The sequence below is a fragment of the Octopus bimaculoides genome, chromosome 3 (genome assembly GCF_001194135.2).
Source record: "Octopus bimaculoides isolate UCB-OBI-ISO-001 chromosome 3, ASM119413v2, whole genome shotgun sequence".
Classification (NCBI taxonomy): domain Eukaryota; kingdom Metazoa; phylum Mollusca; class Cephalopoda; order Octopoda; family Octopodidae; genus Octopus; species Octopus bimaculoides.
Window position 1 is genome coordinate 141,546,608 of NC_068983.1, and position 14,808 is coordinate 141,561,415.

The following is a 14,808-nucleotide window of genomic DNA, read 5'->3' on the forward strand; positions in this document are numbered from 1 at the left end:
AGAGAGAGAGAGAGAGAGAGAGAGAGAGAAAGAGAGAAAGAGAGAGAGAGAGAGAGAAAGAGAGAGAGAAAGAGAGAGAGAGAGAGAGAGAGAAAATTATGTGGATAAACAAATTAGATATATTAAATAACACAATTTGGATATAAAATATGTAAATATGTACATTCTCTGAGTGGTTGGCGTTAGGAAGGGCATCCAGCTGTAGAAACTCTGCCAAATTTAGATTGGAGCCTGGTGTTGCCATCCGGTTTCACCAGTCCTCAGTCAAATCGTCCAACCCATGCTAGCATGGAAAGCGGACGTTAAACGATGATGATGATGATGATGATGATGATGCAAAACGAGAGAAAGCAAAGAAACTTTAAGACAATGAATATTTAAATACAAATATATAGATATCTATATTAATAGATCCAACATACACAAAGTACAATTGACAGAGAAAATTAAAAGAATGGAATAAAGGTGTTATAATTCCAACAGCTGTTTCTGGGGGCTCAGAGTGTCTTCTGTACTGGGAATCTCTGGATCTCATCTGTAGACTATATATATTACGTAGTGTGTTCAAAAGTATCAAGTATCTGACTTCATTTATTCCTGCCAAAACTAATGCTGAATGGACAAAATAATTTGGACAGTAGGTGACACCACCCTTACTGTGCATTCTCAAAAGTGTTCATGATAGTAAGCTATTTCAGTTCCTGGCTGTTACTCCTAGAGTACATGCATGTAGTGCACACTTATCGAATTTTCATTTTCATGGAAGATGATTGAACGCAATAAGCACAGACCATAAACCCATGTCTCATCACCACCGGTGCTGGTCTTCATGAAATTTGGGTCATGATCTGCACAAGCCAGCATATCCTGAACGATTTCCATATGGAGTTGCTCCTTCCTGCATGCACAAATCTTCCATTAAAATGATAGGCACTAATCCTGTACTTATTCCCACTTCGAGAGCAATATCAAGGATTGTTATATGGCAGTCTTCAATGAGCTTTCTCAATCAGCTCCTCATTTCAGCTTGTAGATGACCTACCTGTGTGTGACTCACTCTCCACTGTAATGTGGCCATGTTTGAAGTAGTTGTACCACTCATTGATCTGAGTTTTGCTGATGGCATCATTACCAAAGGTCTAATTAATCCTCTGGATGATTTGATCTTTAGTATCACCAAGCTTTTGGCAAAACTTGATTCAATATCTCAGCTTGATACATTTAGTGAAAATGAAAATCTGACGAACATGCACTACACATCTCTAGACAAAGCATAACAGCCAGGTACTGACATGGCCTACAGACACGAAATTTTTCACGTATGCACAGAAAGGATGACATCACCTGCTATCCAAAGTATTTTGTTCATGCAGCATTAGTTTTGGCAGGAAAAATGGCTACCTTTTTAACTGCACCTCAGCAGTATACATACATATTGTATATATATGCATTGTATATAAAATATATACAATGCATATATATGTATGTATTATGTATGTATTACATAATACATACATACATAATATCTCTGTATGTATGTATGTATGTATGTATGTAGTTCAAATTTATAGAAAAGCAAAGACGAAGACAGGTACAAAGACGAAGATAGGAACAACAAGCAAGTATATTTGACATTCAGGGAAATTGGAAAAGTCTTTTACATTTCAATAGAAAAGAAGAAGAAGAAATAGAGAGAGAATGAAAACGTGTTGAGTTCAGTGGTCCAACATGGCAAATGTATGTATGTATGTATGTATGTATGTGTGTGTGTATGTATATGTTTCTATGACTGGATGCTCTTCTTAGTGCCAGCCACTTTACAGAGTGTACTGGTGCTTTTTATGTGATACCAGCAATAATGAGGTTGTCATGTAATTTGCATGATAGAGAAGTGACAGGGAAAAGGGAAAGGAAAGAAGATCCTACTACTAAGAGGGAATATTTGAGAGGGGAATATTTGGAAGTGGGTGGTTTAACACAGGTGTTTAAAGGCTAAAGTATGATAGAGAAACAAACTCAAATGTCTTGCTATAGAGGAGATTCATGCTTGAAGGAGATAAAAGGAAAGTAGTGCTAGAGCAAACTCAAAAGGTACAAGAAGATGAGCATAAGTGAGAATACAGACAGTAGGTCATGGAAGGAGAGTCGAATTCTAGACGAAAATTCAGGCAAAAGTTAATACTTTATGACAAAAAAAGGGTATTTATCTGTAGATTCTAAATGAAATACCAACTGTTTTTTAATGTATCTTTTATCTTTCTACTTGTTTCAGTCAATGGACTGTAGCTATGCTGGATCATTGCATTGAAAGGTTTGAATCAAAAGAATTGCCCACAATATTTATTTTTAATGCCTGACTTTTATTGTATATACCCTGCTGGGTGGTTGGTGTTAGGAAGGACATCCAGCTGTAAAAACCATGCCAAAACAGACATAAGAAGTCTGGTGCAGACTCCTGAATTGCCAGCTCCTGTCAAGCTGTCGAACCCATGTCAGAACGGAAGGCAGACATTAAACAATGAGGATGATGATGGTGATGATGATATATACAATTAGTAATGATATAGTCAAAATTGTGGGTTTGCTTTAAAAAGCTATCATTTTTAACATTATAAATAGCTGTAATAAATATACAATAAAATATTTACTTGACATCAAATTCAGAGCAGATCTGTTTCGCTCCTTCCAGTAAGAATCTGTATGCACATATTGGTGAGTATTGTGAACCATTAAGCATTTCCACTGTTCCCGACAGCAAACTTTGGCCACCAACTAATCTAAATTTTCGTTTTCCACCTGTATTAATAAAGAAGAATTTGGAGTGGAATATTGGTTACATTGGGTTTGGGATGAAACCATTTTTTGAAGGTGAGGTGATAGATTCATCTGATGTATGTTATTTGCTCCTGGAGATATGAATGGTACAACTGATCCCTGTGGAACTGCTTTAAGTTCAGTTTAATGAGAGATGACACTAAAATCTATTAAGTATTTATTTTACATTGTTAACTATTTTTAACCTAAATACATTTACTAGATTTATACTAAAATGCTTGTTCAATTACTGATATTTTATGACTAGATTCAATTTCAAATTGTTGCTAGTGTTATTTGTATTAACCCTGAATACATAAAAAGTGAAGTTGATTCTGGTATGATTTTAAGTCAAAATGTTGAGAGATGAAATTAGATATGAGCAGTTAAGTGTTCTACTAGCTTTTACTTCTTAAAGCATTAATACCAGTTGCAATATTGATTCCTTGCCTAAGAGCAGTGGAAGTAGTGGTGATATTAAGAGCAACAAGGAAAAATAATTACATATTTTGATTTTATGTTTTTATAGTCAATATTGATATACTATGAGAATTTGCTTTACTTTTCATTTCACTATAATTAGTAGAATAAGTAACGGTAATATTTTGAAGTGAATTCAACTACTTGTTTCATCTATCCTACAAAAATTGGTTTTGTACTCAAATATACAAGCGTAAAGTGTCAGATTAATGATTTTTCTCATGAAATTAACAAAGAAAAGAAAGGCTTTTCACACTTCCAAAACAAATTAGTTCACTAATTTCTATTTAAGATATTATAACCCTTTTGATAGAAAATGAAAATGATGATGATGATGATGTGGTGATGGTGGCGGCAATGGTAGTGGTGGTGGTGGTGGTGGTGGTGGTGTTTGCTTTTGTTGATTAAATGCAGGTTAATTTTTATTGAGCACACCTGTTGCATTCAAGTAAACAGTTGAATGATGAAGTGTGACTTGCAGATCTACCTGTTCCATGTGTAGCAGAAGTGATTTACACTGTCATTATGTATGAGATGTTTTCATTTTGACTCATCTAGGCTTAAATACCTGGATCTCGGCTCCTCAAGCCTTTTCGTTCCAGCAGGTCACATGACATTGTGATTAGCCAAATTTGCAGTTCATATTGGTTGGTTTCCAGCCGTCCAATCGTGTTGGTGCAACAGTTCATTTTTCCTTACGCAGGAAATTAATCACCAGCTCTAAGAGACTACTGATCTCTATAAGAACGATAGTTCTTGACTAAGCTTTGTCTTTGGCACATGCCACTATCCACATGCTACTCGTCTCTGGCAACAATGTATCTGACACCAGCCAGCCTCCACTTTCATCTACACCAGACCCCTGCCTACATCACTGTTGTATGAACATCAAACAACCAACAGACCAGCAGCTGCCTCTATGTTTACAAGATCAATAATCCAGCCTAACCATGAAGTCGCTCACACAGCTTTGTTGTAACCTGTTATGTTATTTTATATTATGTATAGCAATCATTGTATTTTATAATGGAGAATAAATCGTCACTTGCCAGTTCATTTCATCTCAAGTCATATATCATTTCCACATTTCTCTCATTAACTCTTCTTCATTATACAGGTATACCATGTCTGTACCTATCAGTGTATCCATATTACACACTTCAACATACAACAGTTAAATTGCATAAGAAGTAGTGCTGTAGTCTGGGTGTGCTGCTCTTTCTGGCTTGGTGATGCTTGTGATGGCAGTGACAGTGAAAATTGTAGTGATGCTGGTGATGGTGGTGGTAGTTTTGATGGTTGTGATTATTCTGATACTAGTGATGGCTGAGATGGTAACAATTAAGATGATGAGAAATATCATCATCATCATCATCATCATCATGAAAATAATATTTCTTGAAATGAATGTTTAAACTTTTTTTCTTTTTGTTAAATGATAATCCTAACACCTAAAAATAATTTTGGGAATTTATCACTTTTTCAGAAAAGATATATTTGAACAAAACTAAATGTACATAAAACTTACTTGTACAATTAGATTCATCTTCTCCATCAGGGCAATTGTTTATCCCATCACATTTTGCTGTATAAGGGTAGCATGTGTAGTTATTATTACAGAGTTTCCAGTTTTCCCCACAGTCTTTTAAATGGAAAAAAAAATAACAACATTAATAATAGTATATAGTGCTTGCTGTCAATACTTATCAATCATTGTGTAAGTACTCTTTAGTGGAGGTGCAATGGCCCAGTGGTTAGGGCAGCAGACTCGCGGTCATAGGATCATGGTTTTGATTCCCAGACCGGACGTTGTGAGTATTTATTGAGCGAAAACATCTAAGGCTCCATGAGGCTCCGGCAGGGGATGGTGGCGAACCCTGCTGTACTCTTTCACCACAACTTTCTCTCACTCTTACTTCCTGTTTTTGTTGTGCCTGTAATTCAAAGGGTCAGCCTTGTCACACTGTGTCATGCTGAATATCCCCGAGAACTATGTTAAGGGTACACGTGTCTGTGGAGTGCTCAGCCACTTGCAAGTTAATTTCACGAGTAGGCTGTTCCGTTGATCAGATCAACTGGAACCCTCGACATCGTAAGCAACGGAGTGCCAACAACTCTTTAGGAAAAATACTCTGAAGTTAAAATCCAGCCTGATACAATGTACATTTTTAAGAATAAAATACCTGATTTTCATCACAGGCCCACTAGTTTAAATTCTTGTTTAAAGAGAAACACAGGAGATGAGTATAATTGTCTCGTGAAATTCAATTAAATTTGAAGATAGTCAACTAAATGTAGATAGGAGAGACATATCTTTTAATAACACTGCTGAATGAGGCTAGATCTTTTGATTTGTTTGTACTCTATGCATACCATCCTTTAAGTGTTGTTAGGTTTCATATGATTGAAATAGAAGTTTTATTTTTATTTATTTATTTTTTTTTTTTTTTTTTTTTTTTTGAAATATAAATAAATTGCAAATGGAAAGTATGAACTATTACAGCCAGTTTGTATATTTGTGTACACATGTACTTGTCATATCCTCTTTAATGATATTTTTTGCTTATTACTCACAATAAATATATCTAGAAAAATAAAGATTTGCTTGGTCTTACCTGTATGCGAACACTTTCCTGGGGTTGTTGAAACACTATCAAATGCCACAGTTCCATATGTGTTGTTTTTCCAGTATATATAAGAAATATTGTGTCTTCCTTTTGGTAGAGTAATTTTGACATTCCTCCAGTTATCAACATCAAATTTAGAAAGACCCATTAGGAAAGTATCGTTGTTATAGACTGATACATTGCCATTACCAAAGAATGTATAATAAAAGTTCAAACAGAAAGTATCTTCTATGGTTATTGTAGGTAATTCTAGACGACTTAACCCTCTAGAACTTGACATCACATACTGACCTAAAAAATAAAATATTTATTATAAACATCTTCATCATCTGTGACCAAGCATTTAAAGTGAGTGAAAAAAGCTTTTAAAATTAATTCATTCATTAGTAAGAAAATGTTTTTTTTTCCTGCATAAGTGTAAGATGTATGATATGATACAGTAATGAAACAGAAAAGAACCAGTACTTATTCTTCAGTGATGAAATAGCAATTACTTGAGTACTGTCCATTGTATAAGTTAATTATTAAGTGGATTGAGAACATGCTTGTAGTAATGAGAGTGAATACTAGATGAAGATAGTGTGCAATGGAAATGCATTTAGAAGTCAAGCATAGATTGAGAAGTAATTTGAACTAAGAAAATTGAACATCACAGATCAAATCATATAAAAATGAAAGATTGATATACATTAGGAGTAATAGTTGTTGCAGTCATTTCCAACATATGCTATTGTAGAAAAATAAACAGCAAGGAGTTTAATTATCAAAATATATTTTACCTTCATAAGTTCTTTCTGAATGATCAAGTTTTGGTCTTTGACTAGACAAACCATTACTTAAAGTCCAAGAATCTCTTTCTGGGAAACTTTTAAAACCACACATATTTGTATCTTCAAAATCACAGCTGAAGAATGTTACTGAAATTCATAAGATCAGTAAAAGATCAAATAATTGCCAAAAATTATTTTACACTAGCAGTGTTTAATGGACTCATTCTTAAGTGTTAGTATAAAGTTTCATCTTGCAATTTCAGATTTTTATTTATTTATTGTTTCTCAGATAGGTTTTATAGAAATCAGTGATTCAGCAACAATAATTATTGCTTCCATGGCTAATTTTGCACAAATAAACCGGCTGTGCTCTGATGCTTTAAAGAATATATATTGATAATTGTAATGAAACATTAATTATGCAAAAAGTTTGCATTTATGTTTATTACAATCAATAAACTGATAAAATTTAGCAAATAAACAGTTTATTATGAAACAGTTTCAAATGACGAATTTCAAGATTATGATAAAAATATATATTCCATCCCCACTGCACTTCATTACTATATCTTTTAACAGTTTGCCAACAATTTCTTATAAAGACTACTTGGTTTGTATTAATAGGGAATCCATTTCTGTAAATAATTACTTGCAGCTAAAAATTTTCTACAATTTCAAACATATAAAATGGATACAAAAGACCTGTAATATATGAATTGCATTTAGAATGGAAAAATGAATCTTACATTCACATGTTATATTACTTATGGAAATATAATCCAAATAAGCATATTCCTTCATGGATGTATTTGCATTTGCAGTCATCTGAAAGCCCAGCCCTATTTCCTGTGAAAATTGGAAATTTATACAAGCTGTAGTGAATTCTGTAATATTATTGTAATTTGAAGACCAAATGTTATTTCTTGACTTAGCACCATAAGTAAACACTGCAATCTCTTTTGTATATTCTGTCATTTTGTATTTAAAGCTGACACTTGAATTTACTTTCACAAAAGCTTGAGGAGACTTCATCTCAAACATATTTTCAGTGTCTGAATATGAATGAATAAAGTAATACCAGCAATATAGGGAATTAAATCTATTTTCAATACTCTTAACAAAGAATATAATATACCATAAATGTAGCAAAAGTGTAGACAACTGCCATTAGAATTCTGGACTTTAATTTCAGTTTTGATTGTTACTGTTTCTCTTCTTTGATTCTGAACATTTTTCTAGGAAGTCTATAGACTAACCATTTTAATCCCTTTTGAGGTTTTACATATGCATAAGCTAGAGAAAATAAAGGGAGAATGTTTTATTTTTAATATCTACGTAGCAATTTTGGACAGTTAACTGGTGATGGTAAGTTATATCTAAAGCCAGCTATATATGTAGGACTCTAAAGCCATTAGATCTGGAAAGCCCCACTTGAAGACTTCAACTACATGTCGTGTATTTAGGGCAAGTCAACATGATTAAGCTTACATCTCATCAAACTATATAAAATAATAACTGAACTTGATATTTATCATCATCATCATTTTAATGTTCATTTATCCATGCTTATATGGGGCAGATGGAATTTGTGAGGTAGAATTTTTATGGCCATATGTCCGTCCTGTCACCAACCCTAATCTGTTTCCAAGTAAAGTAATATTCCCTCATGGCAAGACATGTTTTCACAGAAGACTGGAAACTAAGGACAATGCTTGCATGATAGTGACATACATTTACAAGTATTACACAATGTCAAGCAAGACAGTAACACACACACACACACACACACACACACACACATACATATACATGCAAAGACAAAATATTTAAGTATTACCAGGGCATGCTTTCATTTCAACAGAGACATTATCTATTGCAATGTCTCCCAGGTAGGAGTCTCCTCTTTCAGCAATGAAGATGATATCATTTATGTCATATTCAATAAATAAACACACTTTGTGCCAATATAATCCTTGGTCTCCTTTCATTCTCCATACTATTTTCTCATCAGATTTATTTTTAAATTTTACATATAATTGACCAATTCCACTTCCATGCATACTATATGCAAACTTCAGACTTTTTTCTTTGACATTAGAAACTGGAAACTTCAACTCTGCAGTATCAATAGGCTTTCCATAAGAAGATTCTGCATAAATATAGTATCCTATAAAAACAAAATATGAAATAATTGATTCACAAGTGATTTATTAACAATTTAGACAATATTATTGAATGTTAAATTTAAAGATCAACATATATATAAGAAATATTTTACATTTAATGTTTTCTATTTTTGTACAGAGAAAGTCCATTATAAAATGTATCTGATTACAAATTTTGTATTAAAAAAGAAGTTAACTAAAACAAAAACAATTTACCATCTTTACTATTTGAATTGTCAGTGTCAGGTCCTGTTCCATTTGTTGGTGTTCCTCCAATAATCCTCCTCCACGTATATTCACTGGGGTTCATACAAGTAATTATGTATTTACAAAGTAATGGGTTGTCAAAGGTGCACACATGATTTGTGATCCCAGCTACAATAGAAAATAATAACATTTTCTTACAATGGTAGAAGTATCAAAATTTATTAAAGAATTTTGCAACTGAATGGCTCAACTTCAGTGTATGACTCCATGTATATTTCCTAGAAGACAACACCAAACTCTTGTATTGGCAGGAGGGACATTGTGGTTGTGCAGGTAATGATCTGTTTTGAGAACGAACAGGCATTGAAGCCCTAATTAGCAGAAAACTACAGGTTTACAGGAGGACCTGCGCCCCCTGTTCAAATTAGCAACTGGAAAACAAACCATGACAAAACAACCATAAAATCCACATTCACTCTCAGACTGTTTACATATCATTCAAGCAATCACTACTACCATCATTATCATCATAATCATCACAATTTTTGTATGAAGTAATTGCATCATGCTCTATAGGGATTACACATTAATAATACACAATTCATTTAAAAAAGGTTTCAGTGTTTAGAAAATGATTGAATGCAGGCTTGGAGGTAGTGGTGATGCCGACTGGTGTGATTTTGTGGTTTGCTGGTATGCCAAGAGAGATCCATTGGGCACCTAACTGGTTCCCTGATCTTAAAGGTGTAATGTGGATGTGTAATGACGGAGTGTCTGGTGTGGTGGTGGTGCTAGCTGGTGCAGTGGTCTTCTTCACAGTACTTCATGCTATACAATATTTTGTGTGTATGTCACTACCACGTTTTTTGGCTTTGTCTGTTATCTCAATTGATTGTCATAACTCTTACTATATTGTTCATAGCACATGCTCTTGAAAATGCGACATATAATTGACCATGAGAAAATACCGGTTGAGGTAAATGTATTCCAAGTTTTTCAAATGTTTGCCCTTGAACCTTATTAATTGTCATTGAATATGCAAGTCGAAGTGGAAACTGAAGTCTATTTAGTGTTAATGGATTATTTGCATCACTTGGGCTAAGTTTAATTCTGGGAATTAGAACTGTATGACCTCTGTTGGAGCCTGTTACCAATGATGCCTCTATACAATGTTCATGAAGTCTTTGTACTTTCATGCAAGTTCCATTACATAATCCTTGACTGATCAAAAGATTTCTTAGCAGCATTACAATAGCCCCTACTTTTAAGTTGAGGTGATGAGGAGGTATACCGGATGGAGTGAGTGAGTTTATGAATTCAAACAGATAGATCTGAACCTCCTCTTCATTATTGCCAGACACTGAATCTGTGCTTAAGTACGTTTTAAGTGCCTCTGGTATAATATTAAGAACTTTCTCATTTATTGCAAAGCAGTCAGAATTTTTAGGAGATAAAATTACTCATTTTTCCATTTCTTTTGGCGTGCAGTTGTTGAAAATGTCTGAGTACAAATGTGCAAATTGAAATGCAAAAGAATGAAATAATAAATGGATTTATAAATGAAAGTTTGATAACTGCGTTTATTTCCACCACGTGACACTTATTATTGCAAACATGTTTTAACTAACCTAAACTATACATACACACACACACACACACACACACACACACGCGCACACACAAATACATTCAAATATATGTCTCGAGTTGTAGCTGTAATTCAAGGTACCAGCCTTATCATATTCTGTGTGAGGCTGATTCTCCCTGAGAACTACGGTAATGTTATGCCTGTCTGTGGAGTATTCAACCATTTGTGAGTTAATTTTATCATTTGTGGTAATGCAAAGTGAAATTGACAACCAATATTTGCTGTCTATGTATCTATGTATGAACTGTCTCTCTTACTTTCTCTCTTTCTCTTTCACTTCCTTTGTGCCCCTCTTCTCTCCCGCTTTTGATTTAACAATGTGTATATGTTTCTATGTATCTACTTCTCTTACCGTGTGATAAACATTTAAAAACACAAAACGAATGCTATCACCACTCACTGTCTCTTTCCCCTTCTCTCTCACTTTTTCTCTCTCTCACTTTTTCTCTCTCTCACTCTCTTTCTTTCTCTCTTACATCCTCTCTAAAAATAAGATTGAAGCTATCAACACCTGGGTGGTAATTGCATGGACAGTAGACGAATTAAACAGCTTAGACAGAAAGACAAAGAAGTTAATTACTAGATATGGGTCACTCCACCCAAAAAGTGACACAGACAGACTGTATGTACCAAGAAAACGAAGAGGAAGAGGACTGATTGGATGCGAACACAGTATTAGAGCAGAAGAAAAGAACATAGCATGATATGTAAAAAATGCCACAGAACCGCTATCATTAGAATTAAGAAGGCCAGGCTTGTGTAGGATGAAAGATTGCAAAGATAAAGCACTACACAAGAAATTGAAAATGAATGAAACTGAAAATAGGTGGGTAAAAAAAGAATGCATGGTCAATTTCATAAGGATGTTGAAGATAAGACAGACAGAGAAAAAAGATGACTGTGGATGACTAAAAGTGATTTAAAACTGGAAACGGAGGCTTTAATCTGTGCTGCCCAAGAGCAGGCACTAAGAACAAACTACATAAAATACAGAATAGACAACACGGCAGAAACTGATAAGTGCAGAATCTGTTGACGACAAAACGTTGAAACTGTATGGCATATTACCAGCCAATGTACTCCATTAGTCCAGAAGGAATACAAGAGACGCCACGACAATATAGCCGGGCTTGTACATTGGACATTCTGCAACAAGTATGGACTTGACAGAGCAAAAAATTAGTATGACCACAAACCTGAAGGCATCATTGTAAATAGAAATGCAAAGATCCTATGGGATTTTATGATTCAGTGGGACCATGAGATAGAGAATAGGAAGCAGGACATAGTCTTAAGTGAGAAAGAAAACAAACTAGGCTGGATCATAGACATAGCATGCCCAGCTGACAACAAGGCATGTGATAAGGAAGAAAGAAAAGTCAAGGGATATGACAGGTTAGCTTGGGAAGTTAAGCAGTTGTGGTTGATGAAAAAGGTAGCGATAGTGCCAATAATTGCTGGAGCCCTGGGAACAGTGAGCAAAAATCTTGAGAAGTATGTGGAACAAATAAGGACTGCAATAAGGGTGGAGCACTTTCAGAAAACAGCACTGCTTGGAACTGCTCAAATACTCAAGATGATGCTCGAAAAATAAGGGGTGTTACCTTAGTTCACTGGTAGTGAACAGCTGACACCGTAATACATCTCCAGCATTAGAAACTGTGCAAAGACAATAAATAGTCATGCAAGAATTCAAGCAGCATTTAGACACCAATGTAACATTAAATGCTGCCTTATGTATGGGTCAACTTGTATAGCAGCTAATTTTGAATTTTGTTTTATTTAATACACTGTTTGGTCAACTATCTGAAAGTTACAGATGCAAGCTAATTTCAATTACATCTTTTTATAACTATTTTATTTCATTTGTATTGCTAATGACCATAGAAAAGATATGAAAGTAGACATTAAAATGACACACAAGCAGAGAGATCTTCAATCTGCATTTAACCAACATCATTAATACTAATCATCTATTGATGCTTAACTTTACAAGACTTAAAGTAATTAAACAGAAGAGGCTTAAGAAAGCAATTAAGCATTAAAATTATCATTCAGCGTATTGCACAAAAGACATGTAAACATGGACATATGGTGTGAATAGATAATATATATTGCTGTTAAGCCTGGATCAGCCCTGAGTGAACAGATCTATTTTCAAAGTCTTCCTAGCAGTGGAAGTATAAAGATCTGAGGAAAGAATTAAACTTACTTAAATGAAATATGAGAAAATTTTCCTAAAAAATACAACACAGATGTAAAATATCCAAACATCACTTGTCTTGTAAAGATAGAAATCAAATCTACTTACTCTGACAAAGGCCTTCAGCAATGACAATATCATCAAGAGCGATTTTAGAAGTTTTTAACCTTCCAGAAAAGCCAATGAATATGATTCTTCCTTTTTTACTTGGTAGATTCATGCAACCATATTGCCATTTAGTTCCATGGTCTCCAAAATCTTGCCAGAAATATGGAGTTTTAGAAGACCATTTTTCAAGTCCATCCTCCACAAATCTTACTTGTAGCTCACCATTTGCAATCCCAGGCATGTAGTAATAAAATGTAACTTTGGCTTTCAACAACGGAATATCAATGAAAGGCGATATCAGGGAGTTTCTATTCACTGTATTGTAGTTACTATGAAATACCAAATAATCTCCTATAAAATAGACAGGAAAGTTATGATTATTCCCACTTTCATTGTTTCTTGACAAATGGGCAGCAATTTGCTAAGATACATTTACAGAATAAAATAACTTCCAAATTAAGCAATTATAAATTGAAAATCAAAAAACTTATTTCAGTTTCTCTAAAAGATAAGAAAAACAATCACAGAAAGAATTTTAAAATTTAGTTAAGTGATTTGATGCCTTAGTTGCATTTACCACAGTGATCAAGTCTATAAATGTTGTTCTCATAATTTTTAAACAAAAATCTTTAGCTAGCAATTCATCCTATGATACTGCAAATCTTCATTTTTGACATCAATCGTTTTTACAAGCTTTTCTTCCCAAAGTTACAGCCATCCATGTGCTTAGTGTAACATGGTTTTGTATATGATTGTGTCTATTGATTAACATTTTATTATTTCTACTTGAAATAAAAATATCAAGAACATGAATAATTACCATAATTAGAATGATCTTCCAGATCAGATATCTTCTCAATTCTCCAGCCACCACTTATCTCATTATTTTCAATATCATAATTGCAAGTGTTTTCATTAAAATTACAGCTAACATTCCATTCTGCAATTAATGCAAAAAATTGATTTAATAAGTTAGTTCAATTATTTCTGACTACTCTTCATGCTTTGAGATTTGTGAGCAGACTCAAACTACTAAACTCACTGGAAATTTCCAAATGAAATCCAGTTTTCCAAAAGAAATCCAGTTTTCCAAAATAAATCCAGTTTTATACTTGTTTGTATCTATAAGGTATCTTTACTGTATAATTTGAGGTTTTCCCTGTGTCTAGGCTCTTCTACCAAAGCTGAACTATGAATAAATTATCATTTTTGATGGTCATTTATCATTCAACCATACTAAAGGATCTGTCCATCACAGCTGACATCAGATGATTACACTCTCAATATTCTTCAAGTTTACATATTTCAGAATACAGGCATCTGATTATTTATCTTGAAGGGTGATACCTAGGGACTTTTTCTTTTAATATTTTTTGTGTTAGTAACCAAATTTAATCATCATCATCATCATCATCATCATCGTTTAACGTCGGCTTTCCATGCTAGCATGGGTTGGACGATTTGACTGAGGACTGGTGAAACCGGATGGCAACACCAGGCTCCAATCTAAATTTGGCAGAGTTTCTACAGCTGGATGCCCTTCCTAACGCCAACCACTCAGAGAGTGTAGTAGGTGCTTTTACGTGTCACCCGCACGAAAGCCAGTCAGGCGATACTGGCAACAGCCACGCTCGAAATGGTGTCTTTTATGTGCCACCCGCACAAGCCAGTCCAGGGGCACTGGCAACAATCTCGCTCGAAAATCCTACATAGGCCAGTAAGGCGGTACTGGCAACGGCCACGCTCAAAATGGTGGTACTGGCAACGGCCACGCTCAAAATGGTGA

General features: G+C 34.3%; 1 protein-coding gene across 2 annotated transcripts in view; it reads right to left on the reverse strand.

The window, feature by feature from the left end:
* Window positions 1-14,808, reverse strand: part of LOC106867184 (MAM and LDL-receptor class A domain-containing protein 1) — a 47,277-nt gene that overhangs the window by 18,157 nt on the left and 14,312 nt on the right. For both annotated transcript variants that reach the window (XM_052966592.1, XM_014911983.2), the window contains 8 exons: window positions 13,843-13,962; window positions 13,023-13,373; window positions 9,073-9,231; window positions 8,529-8,858; window positions 6,701-6,838; window positions 5,910-6,212; window positions 4,823-4,936; window positions 2,649-2,796 (listed from right to left, as the gene is read on the reverse strand). In XM_052966592.1, the coding sequence (XP_052822552.1) occupies window positions 2,649-2,796; window positions 4,823-4,936; window positions 5,910-6,212; window positions 6,701-6,838; window positions 8,529-8,858; window positions 9,073-9,231; window positions 13,023-13,373; window positions 13,843-13,962 (1,663 nt within the window). The remainder of the gene's footprint in view (window positions 1-2,648; window positions 2,797-4,822; window positions 4,937-5,909; window positions 6,213-6,700; window positions 6,839-8,528; window positions 8,859-9,072; window positions 9,232-13,022; window positions 13,374-13,842; window positions 13,963-14,808) is intronic.